Raw genomic sequence first — 13949 nt, 5'->3', positions numbered from 1 at the left:
ATGGGTACACCCTTCCAACAGAGGAGAGCCCTGTCTTATGGCGGGCACCGGGAGGGATATGATTGTGGTCTTCTGACCAAACACAGCTATAGAACCACTTAGTCAAGTGTGTGGAGGGATGAGTGGAAGAGGAGGTGAGAGTGTGGGACTATTGGGAAAAATAGTCTGAGATGCTAGAAAGCTAGGGGCAGAGATAGTTAAGAGACAGAGGGTTATTCATTCTGATTTCTGCCCACACGTGAAGGTGTAGCACATAGAGGTTGAGTTTTTTTCAGAAGCCTAGAAAGACCAATGTAGACTAACATGGCCATAAATGGAAGTGTCTGGGGTGTTAGTGTAGCTTCGTCCAGAATGGTGATGTAAGCTCCAAGTATAAAACACTTGTAGCTGGACAAGGATTTAGCTATTTTCTCAATGTTGGCAGGGCTCTGCATGCATAGCAACTGTCACCAGCAGGTGTATATTCCCTTAGGGAATTAAGAAAAAACTGAACCAAACCTATTGCCGTGGAATCGGTTCCGACTCATAGTGACCCTATAGGACAGAGTAGAACTGCCCCATAGGGTTTCAAAGGAGTGGCTGGTGGATTCAAACTGCTGATCTTTTGGTTAGCAGTCATATCTCTTAACCACTTTGCCAAGGATAAAGAAATGCCACAAAAGATATGCTGCCTCTGCTGCTTCTTGAGGAGTCCCTGGGTGGAACAAATGGTTAATCGATAGACTAGTAGCCGAAAGATTGGTAGTTCAAACCCATCCAGAGTTACCTCTCAAGACAGGCCTGGTGATCTGCTTCGGAAAGGTCACAGCCTTGAAGACCCTATGAAGCACGGTTCTACTGTGCACACGTGGGGTCACCATGAGTTGGAATCGACTCCATGGCAACTAACAACAACATTTACTACTTGAGTGCCCACCTCACTTCCCTTAAATCTTGTACCCTTAACTAAACAAATTGAGAAGTTACTATGTGTGGCTTCTTCCCACCAATTCATAACCCATCTTAAGTGCCACGACTATTATGCAGAGAATATGGTAACCTGGGCTAGATATGTCAATAAGAAGCAAAAAGTTAAGCAAGTATTTGCTGAATTCAGCATGACTCAAAGAGCTAGTCCAGTCAACTGAGGCAATACAATCAGTCAAGAATTTTATAGAATATTTTCAGAGTGATTACTTTTTTTTTTTAAATCAAATACGAGAAGTTACTGCAGATTTCTGAAGACAGAGATTTTTAATTCTAATATAATAATGATATTACATATGGTAATGGCAGTTTGTGTTTACATCACATTTTAATTAAGATGCTTTATTAACTTGTATTTTCAAATGATTAACCACTTGAAAATTTATATTAATAATAAAAATCTTCCAGGAAAGGGATTGAAATGATAAACTGCTCTTAAATTAACATGTTGGAAGGGAGATTCAGAGTTGAGGCAGCACATAATTTTTACCTAAAAAAGAGACGGTTATTACAGTGCTGTCTGTCCAATCATGGAAAAACTGTGAGATACATGTTATGTGGAGTACTGCCACATTTTCCCTTGATCTGCTCTGCCAGTATTTCAGAGCAAATATCTTTTCAAGCATTAAAAAGATATCTGGGGAAATGCTCATTTCTCTCCTTTATCTGTAGAGGTCATTCACTGAGCAGGGCAGAGAGGAAAGTGGGCATGGGACCACTTGCTGGTTGACCTGGCTGCTTTCTATGCTAGTCACCCTTCTGAAACATTGTTAGGAAGGCCTCGATTTTTGCTCTGCTTTCCACACAGTGATAGGCAAATATTTTACATTTTGTTCAACAGCACAAATGGCAAGCACATCATTAATGAGGAAATATCAAATGAGGCTCAGGGTCTGTAGTGTCTCTCAAGAGCTCTGCATTCTGAGTACAATATGAGCCAAATAAAGGTGTTCTGAGGCCTCTTTTGATTAAAAATTGATATTTATAACCATAATAAATAGTTTTCATAATAATGTTGAGAACTACCTGCAGAGTTAAAAATAATAATAATAAAAGATTTCTAAGCACCACTGCAGACTAGGAGACCAGAATTTCCTGGGGTGGGGCCCAGGCGGGGTCCACTAGGTCCTTGTTACTCCACATATGGTACCTGGACCAGCAGCAGTGGCATCACCTGAGAACTTGTTAGAAAAATAGAATTTGAAACCTCATCCCAAATCTACTGAGTCAGAATCTGAATTTTAACAAGCTTCTTGGGGGATTCATTTGAACATTAGAGTTTGAGAAGTGCTGCTGTGGGTGATTCTGAATCTTGGTGCTGGTCAAGTAAAAACGCACTGCCATGGAGTCGATTGTGACTCATAGCAATCCTATAGGACAGAGTAGAACTGTCCCATAGGGTTTCCAAGGCTGTAGTCTTTACAAGCAGACTGCCACATCTTTCTCTCATGGAGCGGCTGGTGGGTTCAAACCGCTGCCCTTTCAGTTAGCAGACAAGCACTTTAATCACTGCACCACCAGGGCACCTTTGGTCAAGTAATACTGGTTTAAAAGAAAACTATTTCTGTATGAACTCAAATAAAATAGAAATAACTTTGTTTAAAAAAAAAAAAAAAGCTTCTTGTGGAATGATGCCCAAAAATGAATGATGTTAAATTGTAGAAGGACTGGAATTATTATACAGTATGTAGACAGACTAAAAACAAATTAATGGCTTAAGTCCTGAAAACAAAGGAAATATTGAAGAAAAAAAGACCAAAACTCAACGTGAGAAAGATTCCCCAAAACTTCTAAAAGTGGTCATACCTTTGGCATGTTGGATAGAGCAATGTGTCTGCTCTCTCTTCTTATCTTGATTGTAAAGTTGGCTTTGAACAATGGTTCATCAAAGCAAGGGAAAGCCATACGTGCTTCAGTTGGCTGGAAATCCGTTACTGCAATTGTTCTGTGAATAAACACCCACCCCCAGCCAGAATACATAAGTGCAACCAAGAAGAGAAATGAATCCTTAACTTCAGCAAAAACTCATCATATCTGGAGATGATATATTTAATTTCTCAAACTACAATCTTAATGAATCCAGACTCTCTCTTTGAAGAAAACTAAGGTAAAGTAATATTTAGTGGCTGCCAACTATAAGCAATGCACTCTGCTGAGTACTTTAGTTACATGATCTCCTTAATCCTCATGTCAGGCAAGGATATTGAGGCTCAGAGAATTTGAGTAACCTTACTAAGATCCTCAGCTAGTAAATGGCTAAGATAGGATGCATGCCCAGTGAACCTGACCTCAAAATTGACTAGAAAATTGGTAGATCAGTTCTATCTCCATACCTGAGAGGATCCAGGTCAGACATTTGAATAATTGTGTATATGAGTGGTGTCTTAGATCATGTTCCCCAGAAGCGGATTCTGATGTATTAAGAAAATGCTTCCAGGGGAAACAGATAAGGGATTGAAGAAAGCAGGACTGGGAAGAGGAACCAGCTAGGCAAGGATGCCATTTCAGGCAAAGTCTAAGCTTTAGCCTGATCCCCGGGGAACTCTGGAGTGTAAACTACACCTCTGAGTTGTCCCTACTGGAGACAAAGAACTGGGCTTTCCTACTCCTATACCACCATGGGCTAAGAGTCTCCATGTTGTTGTTGTCGTCGTTAGGTGCCTTTGAGTCATTTCTGACTCATAACGACCCTATTTACAATAGGACCTGAACTCCCAGACACTTCTAGCTCTCTGTGCTTGCCAGAGAGAGGCTCCAGTCTTCAATGGCAGGTAGATAGATATTCTGACGACTCTACCCCCATCACCTTGATAAGGCCTGAAACTGTATAATTACAGATTTATTCTTTGGACTTAAAGCTTTCTCTTCAAATAAGAAGTAAATCTGGAGAGCAGATTTTGGTTGGAGAAGGAGGGGAGAACAGAAAAGCTGAAGTGTCAGATACAGGGTGAGAAGGGCCAAGAGGAAAACAAGAGACGCTGTCTGGATAATTTTGCCTCAGCTTACTTTATTTCTTCTATGATACGGACTGGGAAAACGAGTCTGTGGTTCTCAATGATTTGCTTGGGGCCTCAGTTTTATTTGGATTTGGTAGCAGTTACTGAAATATCAAGGGATTTCAAGTGTCTGGTATAATTTCCATTAATGTGAAATTTTGGTTATAGTAAATCTACGTTGGAAAAGCATACAATTTAAGATTTTATTTGCTACTTGATCAATTAATTTTAGCTCCACACGCAAAGTGGTGACTTCCTGCTTCTCAAAAGAACCACTGTTGACTGAATTACTTTTGTGTTTTGGGTGAAGGGGTGTGTGTGTGTGTGTGGGTGTGTGTGGGTGTGTCTGTGGAGAGAGAAAGAGATCCATAAGATTCAGTCAACATTGTCCAGCATATTATCTTACATGTTAGACCTAAAAAGTAACTAAGTATGAAAAGAGCTGAGTAATTAATCATAAAAAGAGTCAGAAATAGCCTGCAGATAATGATGGGAGGCATGCTGAAAAGTCCTACAACTCTTACTCCAGTATCTACCTCTCCAGATGCCCACAGTTCCCAAAATGATATCACTAAAATACATTTCTTTGGGTGGAGACTTTGTTGCTTGAAAAAAATGAGAAAAGACATGACTGGTCACCCATTGTCATCAAGTCGATTCCCGACTCATAGTGACCCTATAGGACAGAGTAGAACTGCCTCATACGGTTTCTGAGGAGTGGCTGGTGGATTCGAACTGCTGAGCTTTTGGTTAGCAGCCTGAGCTCTTAACCACTGAGCCACCAGGGCTCCTACCACTGGTCCCATGGTGCCTTAATGAGAATGAATTGACACATTTCCTACCCTGAGAGCAGGCCCCTGAGAATTGAGGCTGTAATGAGGGGAAGTATCACCAAGATGAGGGAGAAAGAGATGGGTTGGGAAGGGCTGTCCTCAATGAACTGCTGGGGGTTGTGGGGCAGGTTCTTGCCTCCCCCGCACCGAGGGCACTTAGCCCCTACGGTGGGGAAGGGACGAGGAGATATGTGGCACACATTGCTAGTCGCCTTCTCCTTTTTTCTTTCCATTGAAATCCTGATTTTGTTCAGGAAGGCAATGAGTCCAGATGAAAGGATCACTTCTTCAGACTTCCTTGCAGCATGGTGGGGTTTATGACTCATTCTGGCCAGTGAAATATAAATTGATGTCATTAGGCGGAAAAATTTCATAAAAGGAGTCAGACCCAGATGGAATCTTCCTTTTTGTCTTTTTCTCAACCACTATTTCTCCTTAATCTTGCCTGGAACGAGGACTTGATGCCTAGAGGTGCATCACTCATCTTCAGAGTATTAGGAGGAAAGCCACATGCCAAGGATGTTTCAGCAGAAAGATAGAAGCAGTCTGGGTACTTTTTTATTTTATTTTATTTATTTTGCTGTTGTTGAGAATATACACAGCAAAACATACGGCAATTCAACAGTTTCTACACGTACCATTTAATAACATTGATTACATTCCTTGAGTTGTATAACCATTCTCATCCTCCTTTTCTGAGTTGTTCCTCCCCATTAGCATAAATTCTCTGCCCGCTAAGGTTCCTATCTAATCTTTTAAGTTGCTGTTATTATTTTGATCCAATACAGATAGTTCTTAAAAGAGCATAATGCTCAAGGCAGACATGTAATATTAGTTAAGCTAAACTATTATTTGGTTTTAAGAAGACTTCAGGGGATATTTTTGGTTTAAGGTTTAAAGATTATGTCAGGGCAATAGTTCAGGGGTTCATCTAATCTTTATGGCTCCAGGAAGTCTGGATTCCATGAGAATTTGAAATTCTGTTCTGAATTTTCTCCCTTTTGATCAAGATTCTTCTATGGAATCTTTGATCAAAATGTTCAGTAATGGTAATTGGGCACCATGCAGTTCTTCTGGTCTCATGGCAAAGGAGGCAGTTGTTCATGGAGGCAAATAGCCACACATTCCATATCTTCCTCCTTTTCCTCCCTCTCCTTCTTTTGCTGTTGCTCCAGATGAATAGAGACCAATTGTTGTGCCTTGGATGGCCACTTGCAAGCTTTTAAGACCCCAGAGCCTGGGTTCTTGATAACATTGAAGACATTGTGGCAAATCTAAGCTGCCCTACTTCTGGACTTTTTGTTGCATGAGAAAAATAATACACTATGTGGTCAAGGCATTTTATTTGGGTTTCTTTAACTTGCAACTGAGCACAATGGATAAAAGGTAGGAAAGAGGAAATTCTAGGAAGGTGGCAGCGTAAACAGACCATTGTTCTGACTCCCCCCAACAAATACAACAAGAAATACAGCAAGGAAGCAGTGCTCAGCTTTGAGGGACTCTGAATTAGAGAGCAGAGGAAAGCAGCAAGGAACTGCAGACAGGCAAGAATCAACAAATCAACAACGAGTCACATACAGTAGGAAAATCACTTCTCTCACTGTCCCTGCCCCTCCCCCCAGCCACATGGGCCACCAGCTGTTGTGAACTGTGGAAATGGCCCCAGAAAAGGAGCCTGCTTCCCTAACCACCACAGCTCCTGCCTATAGAAAGAGACAAGACCCCAAGCTTCTGCTCTAAAATCAACAAGGCAGATCTCCCCAGGGTTTCGTATGGAGTGTGCCAGCACCTCACCCACCCAGACACTGTTGGCTGCAAGCCTATTGTGAATTGCTGCAGAAGGCTGTGCAGTGGGGTCTGCTGTAATAGTCAACACTTTACCTGCCTCCCTGCTCACCCCATAGCTCACACTTCTGAAACCAACAGGACAGATCTCCCAGGGGGTCAGTTCAGGTCTGTTTGCTCCCCCTTCCAGTCAGTGCTGAGGACTGCTAACTGAGACTGCTGTGTCCTAGGAAGCAGGCATCTTTAGTGGCGGCTACACTCACAGCCAACATACTACAGGGGTCGCTCTGATAACAACAAGGCAGATCTCCCAACGGGTCCATTTGGAGAGTGCCAGCACCTCCCCCACCCAGACACTGTCAGCTGCAAGTCTGTTGTGAATTGCTTGAAGGCCCATGCAGTAGGAGTCTGCTCTCACAGTCAGCATTCTATTTGCCTCCCCATGCACTCCATACCTCTGGTCTCTGAAACCAACAGGACAAACTTCCCTGGGGGTCAATTAGGATTACTCTGCCCCCACTTTTGGTTGGTGCTGATGACTCCTGACTGAGGCTGCTGTGTTCTCAGAAGCAGGAGCCTTGAGTGAGGATATTCTTACAGCCAACAATCTATCAGGAGGACTCTGATGGAACAAGGCAGACCTCCATGGGGATCTGATCAGGGTGTGACACCTCCCTCCCCACTTGATACTTGTTGGCTGCCAGGCTGTTGCAAACTGCTACAGAAGGCCCCCATAGTAGAGTCTACTCCCATAGTCAACACCCTACCTGCCTTCCTTGCACCCTATAGCTCAGGCCTCTGAAACAACAGGACCAGACCTCCTTGGGGATCAGTTTAGATCTGTCTGCTCCCCATTCAAGTCAGTGGTGAGGACTGCTGATTGAGGCCGCTGTATACTAGGAAGCAGGCATCTTGAGTGGAGGCTACATCCACAGCCAACATACTACAGGGCAGGCTCTGAGAGCAACAAGGCAGACCTCCCTGGGGATCTGTGGAATGTGACAACCCCTCCCCCAGCTGGTAACTACTGGGTGCTGGACTGATATGAACTCATATAGAAGGTTTCCTACAGTGGAGTCAGGAGGTGGGTACCCTAAGTGGAGACTGCTCCTCCAACAACCACAGGGCCACTTGGGCTCTGAAACAAAAAAGACAGAGCTCTTGAAGGTCCTTCTGGGGAGTGTCAGCCCTTCCTCCTCCTGAAATGGAGGAAAGTCTGCCTGTGCTTCCTCTGAATGCCAGCTCAGATATAAACAGCCTCCACAGAGCAGGGAAGAAAGCCTCGGGCAAAACCGAAGGACAACACCCAGCCCCAAAGGGGGCTTGCTGGGAGTGGGTTTTCCAACTAAAAATGTGGTTGCAGAAACAGAGAAGGGAAAGGAGTAATAACCAAAGAGAGAGAACTGCTCCCTCTGGTGAAAAGATTGATTAATAAATGATATCTTGCCTGAGTTGCAGTGCCTGCTGGTGAACAGTCTAACCACAGTGTGTTCTCTGGTATGTTTGGGAGAGACTGAATGTTGAAACCATAGACCTGGAACTTTCGAATCCTAATAAAACAGGGAGGAAGAAGGAGCTATCACAGAGAAGGAGAGGAAACAGCTAGCAAAGGCCAAATGCTCTGCCTACCTAAGAGTTTTTTGAAGAAAGTAGTGCAGGAAAAACACCAAACACTGGGGAAACCTGAGAAAGTTAACACCCTTGAAAAGTCCAATGCCCCAACAAAAAATAACAATACACACAAAGAACAGAGAAACAATGGCCCATCTAAATAAACATGAGAAAGGGGGGTGAAGGCACATTTAGGGATGATCAAATAATGAAAACAATGGAAGAATATAATACAACAACATTAAACATAATTAAAGATGTACGGGAAAACATAGACAAAGAGCTAAAAGAAATAAGGAAAATAATGCAATAAGAAAATGAGATCTGAAAAAAGAAATATTACAACTGAAAATAACTGAAGTGAGAAACACAATAGAAGGGCTTACCAACAGATTTAATCAGGCAGAAGAAAGAATCAGTGAAATACAGGATAAGACAGTTAAAATTACATATGCTGAAGAGCTACAAGAACACAGGCTCAACAAGGTTAAGCACAGTTTTATGAAATTATGGGACAACAACAAGAGATTTAACATATGCATATGAGAATTCCAGAGGAAGATGAGAGAGCGAAAGGGACAGAAAGAATATCTGAATAAGTAATGACAGAAGATTTCCCCAATCTAATGAAGGACATGAATCTGCAAATCCAAGCAGCTTAACCCCAAGCAGGATAAACCCAAAGAGATCTACACTAAGACACATCCTAGTCAGGCTCTCAAAAAGTAGAGATAAAGACAGACTCTTAAAAGCAGTGAGACAGAAGCAAACATTCACATATGAATGATCCCCAATAAGATTAGGTGCCAATTTCTCCTCAGGAACATTGAGGCCAGAGGCAATGGAATGATATATCTAAAGTGCTGAAAGAAAAAAAATTAAAAAAGGTCATCCAAGAATACTATACCCAGCAAAACTACCCTTCAAGAATGAGGGTGAAATTAAAACATTCCCAGACAAAGAAACTGAGAGAGTTCATATCCACCAGACCAGCCCTAAAAAATACTAATGGGAGTTCTGTAGATGGAAGGGATAAGACAGTAGAAAGTAATTCAAAGATATATATAAAAGAAAGATCCCTAATAAAGGGAAATGCATGAACAAGTATAAAGGCTAGTAATAAGATACACATGCTTTATGATTCTACATGTTTTGCCTGCCATGTTTTTTAATAACAAACATATAAAAAGCAAAGATAAAATTATGTTACAGGGCACATGAAATATAAAGACATAATTAGTGATAACAACAACAAAAGCGGGAAGAGGAATGGTATAGATATAGAATTTTTTGCATATTACTGAAGTTAAGTTGGCACCAACTTACTAGAATATTATAAATACAAGCTGTTAACTGTAAGACTCATGGTAACCAGTAAGAAAATGTCTAAAAAACATACATACACAAAAGGAAAGAAGAGAACAAAAGGATTCACTACAACAAACCAACAAAATACAAAAGCAAGTAGTAGTAAAAGACAAAGACAAAGAAGGCTTAAGTCACACATACAAAAAAATAAAATTGCAGAAGTAAGTCAATTCTTATCAGTAATTACAGTGAATATAAATGAATTAAATGCCTCAATTAAAAGACAGAGAGTGGCAGAATGGATTTAAAAAACAAAACAAAACACATGATCCAGCTATTTATAAGAGACACATGCTGTTTACAAGAGACACACCTTAAAGCCAAGGACACAAATAGGTTGAAAGTGAAAGGATGAAAAAAAAAAATTCTATGCAAATAATAACCAAAAAAGAGCTGAGGAGGCAATCTTAATATCAGACAAAGTAGATTTTAAGATAAAATCTGTTAGAAAGGGTAAAGATGGACATTGTCTAGTAATAAAAGGTCAATTAATCGAGAATATTCAACAATTATAAATACACACCCAACATTAGGGTACCTAAATATATAAAGACTGATAGAATTGAAAGAAGAAATAAATTGTTGTTGTTGTTAGGTGCCTTCGAGTTGGCTCTGACTCCTAGTGACCCTATAGGACAGAGTAGAATTGCCCCATAGGGTTTCCAAGGAGTGGCTGGTAGATTTGAACTGCCTACATTTTAGTTAGTAGACAAGATTTTAACCACTATGCCAAATAGTACTACATAATAGTTGGAGACTTTGATACATCACTTTCAATATTGGACAGAACATCTAGAAAGAAGACCAACAAGGAAACAGAAGACTTGAATGACACTATAAACCAACTAGACTTAACAGGCATATATAGAACACTCCACCCTAAAACAGCACAATATACTTTCTACTCCAGTGCACATGGCTCATTCTCCAGGATAGACCAAATGTTAGGTCACAAAGCAAGTCTTGACAAATTTAAAAAGACTGAAGTCATACCAAATATTTTCTCTGATCACAATGAATTGAAGCTAGAAATCAATAACAGATAAAACCTGGAAATACACAACATATGGAAATTAAACAACACACTATTAAACTACCAATGGGTCAAGAAAGAAATAAAAAAAGAAATTACAAATTTCTTGGAGTCAAATGAAAATGAAAGCGAAACATACCAAAACTTGAGGGATGCAGTGAAGGTAGTACTCAGAGGGAAATATATAGCAATAAATGTTTACATGAAAAAAACAGAAAGATCTTAAATCAACAGTATAACTTGGCACAACTCCAGGAACTAGAAAGAGAAGAGCAAACTAAGCCTAAACCTAGTAGAAGAAAGGAAATAACAAAGATCAGAGCAAGAATAAATAAAATTAAAAACAGAAAAACAATAGAATCAATAAAACCAGAAACTGGTTCTTTGAAAAGACCAATAAATTTGACAAACCTTTAGCTAGACTGACAAAGAAAAGATGCAAATAACCAAAATAAAAAATGAAAGAGGGGACATTACAATGGACCCGATAGAAATAAAGAGAATTATGATACAATATTATGAACAACTGTACAACAACACACCAGATAACCTAGATGAAACGGAGAAATTCTTAGAAGCACATAACCTACCCAAACTGACTCAAGAAGAAATAGAAAGTCTCAACATATCCATAACAAGTGAAGAGATTGAATCTGGGATTAAAAACCTCCCAACAAATAAAAGCCCTGGACCAGATGGCTTCAATGGGGAATTCTATCAAACATTTAGAGAAGAACTGACACATAATACTATTTAAACTCTTCCAAAATATAGAGAAGGAAGGAATACTCCCTAATTCATTCTATGAAGCAAACATAACCCTAATACCCAAACCAGACAAAGACACAAGAAAAGAAAACTCAGACCAATGTCTCTTATGAATACAGATGAAAAAATCCTCAACAAAATACTAGTGAACAGAATCCACTAGCATATTAAAAGAGTCATACACCACGATCAAGTGGGAATTATTCCAGGAATTCAGAGACGATTCAACATTAGAAAATCAATCAACGTAATACACCACATCAATAGAACAAAGGAAAAGAACCACGTGATTATCTCTATGGATGCGGAAAAAGCATTTGATAAAATCCAACACCCTTTCTTGATGAAAACCCTGAAGAAGATTGGAATAGAAAGGAAATTCCTCAATATGATTCAGGGCATATACGAAAAGCCAACAGCCAATATTATACTTAATGGATAAGGATTGAGAGATTTCTCCTTGAAATTGGGAACAAGACAAGGGTGCCTGCTCTCGCCACTTCTATTCAATATTGTATTAGAAGTCCCAGCCACGGCAATAAGACCAGAAAAAGAAATAAAAGGTATCCAGATTGGAAAAGAAGAAGTAAAAATATCTCTATTTGCAGATGATATGATTCTATATATAGGAAATCCCAAAGAGTCCACAAGAAAACTTCTGGAACTAATAGAAGAATTTAGCAGTTTCAGGTTACAAGGTCAACAAACAAAAATCAGTTGGGTTGCTATACACCAGCAATGAGAAATATGAAAGGGAAATTAGAGAAATAATTCCATTTACAATAGTATCTAAGAAAACAAAATACCTAGGAATAAATCTAACCAGGGACATGAAGGACTTATACAATTAAAACTATAAAACACTGATGAAAGAGATTAAAGAAGACTTAAATAAATGGAAAGATGTTCCATGTTCACGTATTGGAAGACTTAATATTGTTAAGATGTCAATAGTACCCAAAGCAATCTATAAATTCAGTGCAATCTCAACCAAAATTCTAACAGGCTTCTTTACAGAAATGGAAAAACCAGTCCTCAATTTTATATGGAACGGCAAGAAGCCCTGAATAGCTAAAGCAATGTTGAAAGAGAAGAACAAAGTAGGAGGACTCACACTTCTTGATTTTAAAACATATTATCCAGCCACAGTAATCAAAACAGCCTGGTACTGGTATAACAACAGACACACAGACCAATGGAATAGAATTGAGAGTCCAGAAATAAACCCACACATCTATGGTCAAATGATTTTTGACGAGTTGCTAAGCCCATTCAATGAGGGAAAAAAGAGTCTCTTCAATATATGGTGCTGGGAAAATTTGATTTCCACATGCAGAAAATGAAACAGGATCCATGCCTCACACCGTACACAAAAACAAATTCAAAATGTATTAAAGATCTAAATGAGAGGGAGGAGGAAAGGGGGGTTAACGGTGATTGAAATATTGCATTGATTAAGGGTAGGACTGCACAGCTGATTACTGTAATTGCTGTCAATAAGTTGTACACCTGTAAAAAGCTGAATTGGCAAAAGTTGTGTGATAGGTATATTTACAACAATGACAAAAAAAAATTGCAGCTGCTGAAGCCACTTATGTACAACCAAACACCTCGTGGGATTTGGTTCCTTGGTTTGGAGGTTTAGGGTCATGGTTTCATGGAATATACCAGTTAATTGGCCTAATAATGTGTTTAGTGCTCCTGTTCTATCTTCTAGTTCATTGAATAGTGCCTGGGGTCTTAAAAGCCCACAAGCAGCCATCCAAGGCACAACAACTGGTCTCTATTCCTCTGGAGTAACATCGGAAGAAAGACAGTCAGGAATAGAAGGACATGGAACGTGTGGCTAATGGCCTCCATGAACCACTGCCTCCTTTGCTATGAGATCAAAAGAACTGGATGGTGCCTGGCTACCTTTACTGAACATTTTGATGAGATTCCATAGACGAATTCTGATAAAAGGGGGAAAATGCAGAACATAATTTCAAATTCTCATGGACTCCAGACCTTCTGGCACCATGGAGGGTAGATGAACCCCTGAAACTATTGCCCTGAGATAACATTTAAACCTTAAACCAAAAATACCCCTGAAGTCTTATTGAAACCAAACAGTAATTTAGCTTAACTAGTGTTACATGTCTGCCTTGAGCATTATACTCTTTTAAGAACTATCTGTATGATTTCAAATTAACAACAGCAACTGGAAAGATTAGATAGGAACTTTATGGGGCAGTGAGTTTATGCTAATGGCGGAGGAACAACTCAAAAAAGGAGGGTGAGAATGGTTGCACAACTCGAAGAATGTAATCAGTGTCACTAAAGTGCACATGTAGGGAGGGGTGGAGGGGAAATACTAAATTGGCAATAGATAAGTGGTATCTTGGGTGAAGGGTGAGACACTACACAATACTGGGGAAACCAGCACAACTCGTACGAGAAAAGGTCATGGAAGCTCCATAGACACATCCAAACTCCCTGAGGGACTGAATTGCCAGGCAGAGGGCTGTGGGGACCATGGTCTCGGGGAACATCTAGCTCAATTGGCATAACACAGTTTATAAAGGCAATGTTCTACATTCTACCTTGGTG

The 13949-nt window shown here is 40.1% G+C and overlaps 1 protein-coding gene across 4 annotated transcripts in view; it reads right to left on the bottom strand.

The window, feature by feature from the left end:
* Positions 1-13949, bottom strand: part of ERAP2 (endoplasmic reticulum aminopeptidase 2) — a 58233-nt gene that overhangs the window by 38631 nt on the left and 5653 nt on the right. For all 4 annotated transcript variants that reach the window (XM_004375042.3, XM_023730130.1, XM_023730131.1 and 1 more), the window contains one exon: positions 2773-2911. In XM_004375042.3, the coding sequence (XP_004375099.1) occupies positions 2773-2911 (139 nt within the window). The remainder of the gene's footprint in view (positions 1-2772; positions 2912-13949) is intronic.

Source organism: Trichechus manatus, unplaced genomic scaffold, assembly GCF_000243295.1.
Source record: "Trichechus manatus latirostris isolate Lorelei unplaced genomic scaffold, TriManLat1.0 scaffold00032, whole genome shotgun sequence".
Lineage (NCBI taxonomy): Eukaryota > Metazoa > Chordata > Mammalia > Sirenia > Trichechidae > Trichechus > Trichechus manatus.
Note: the sequence above shows the minus strand (reverse complement) of the source record. Positions and strands in the feature narration are given on the sequence as shown.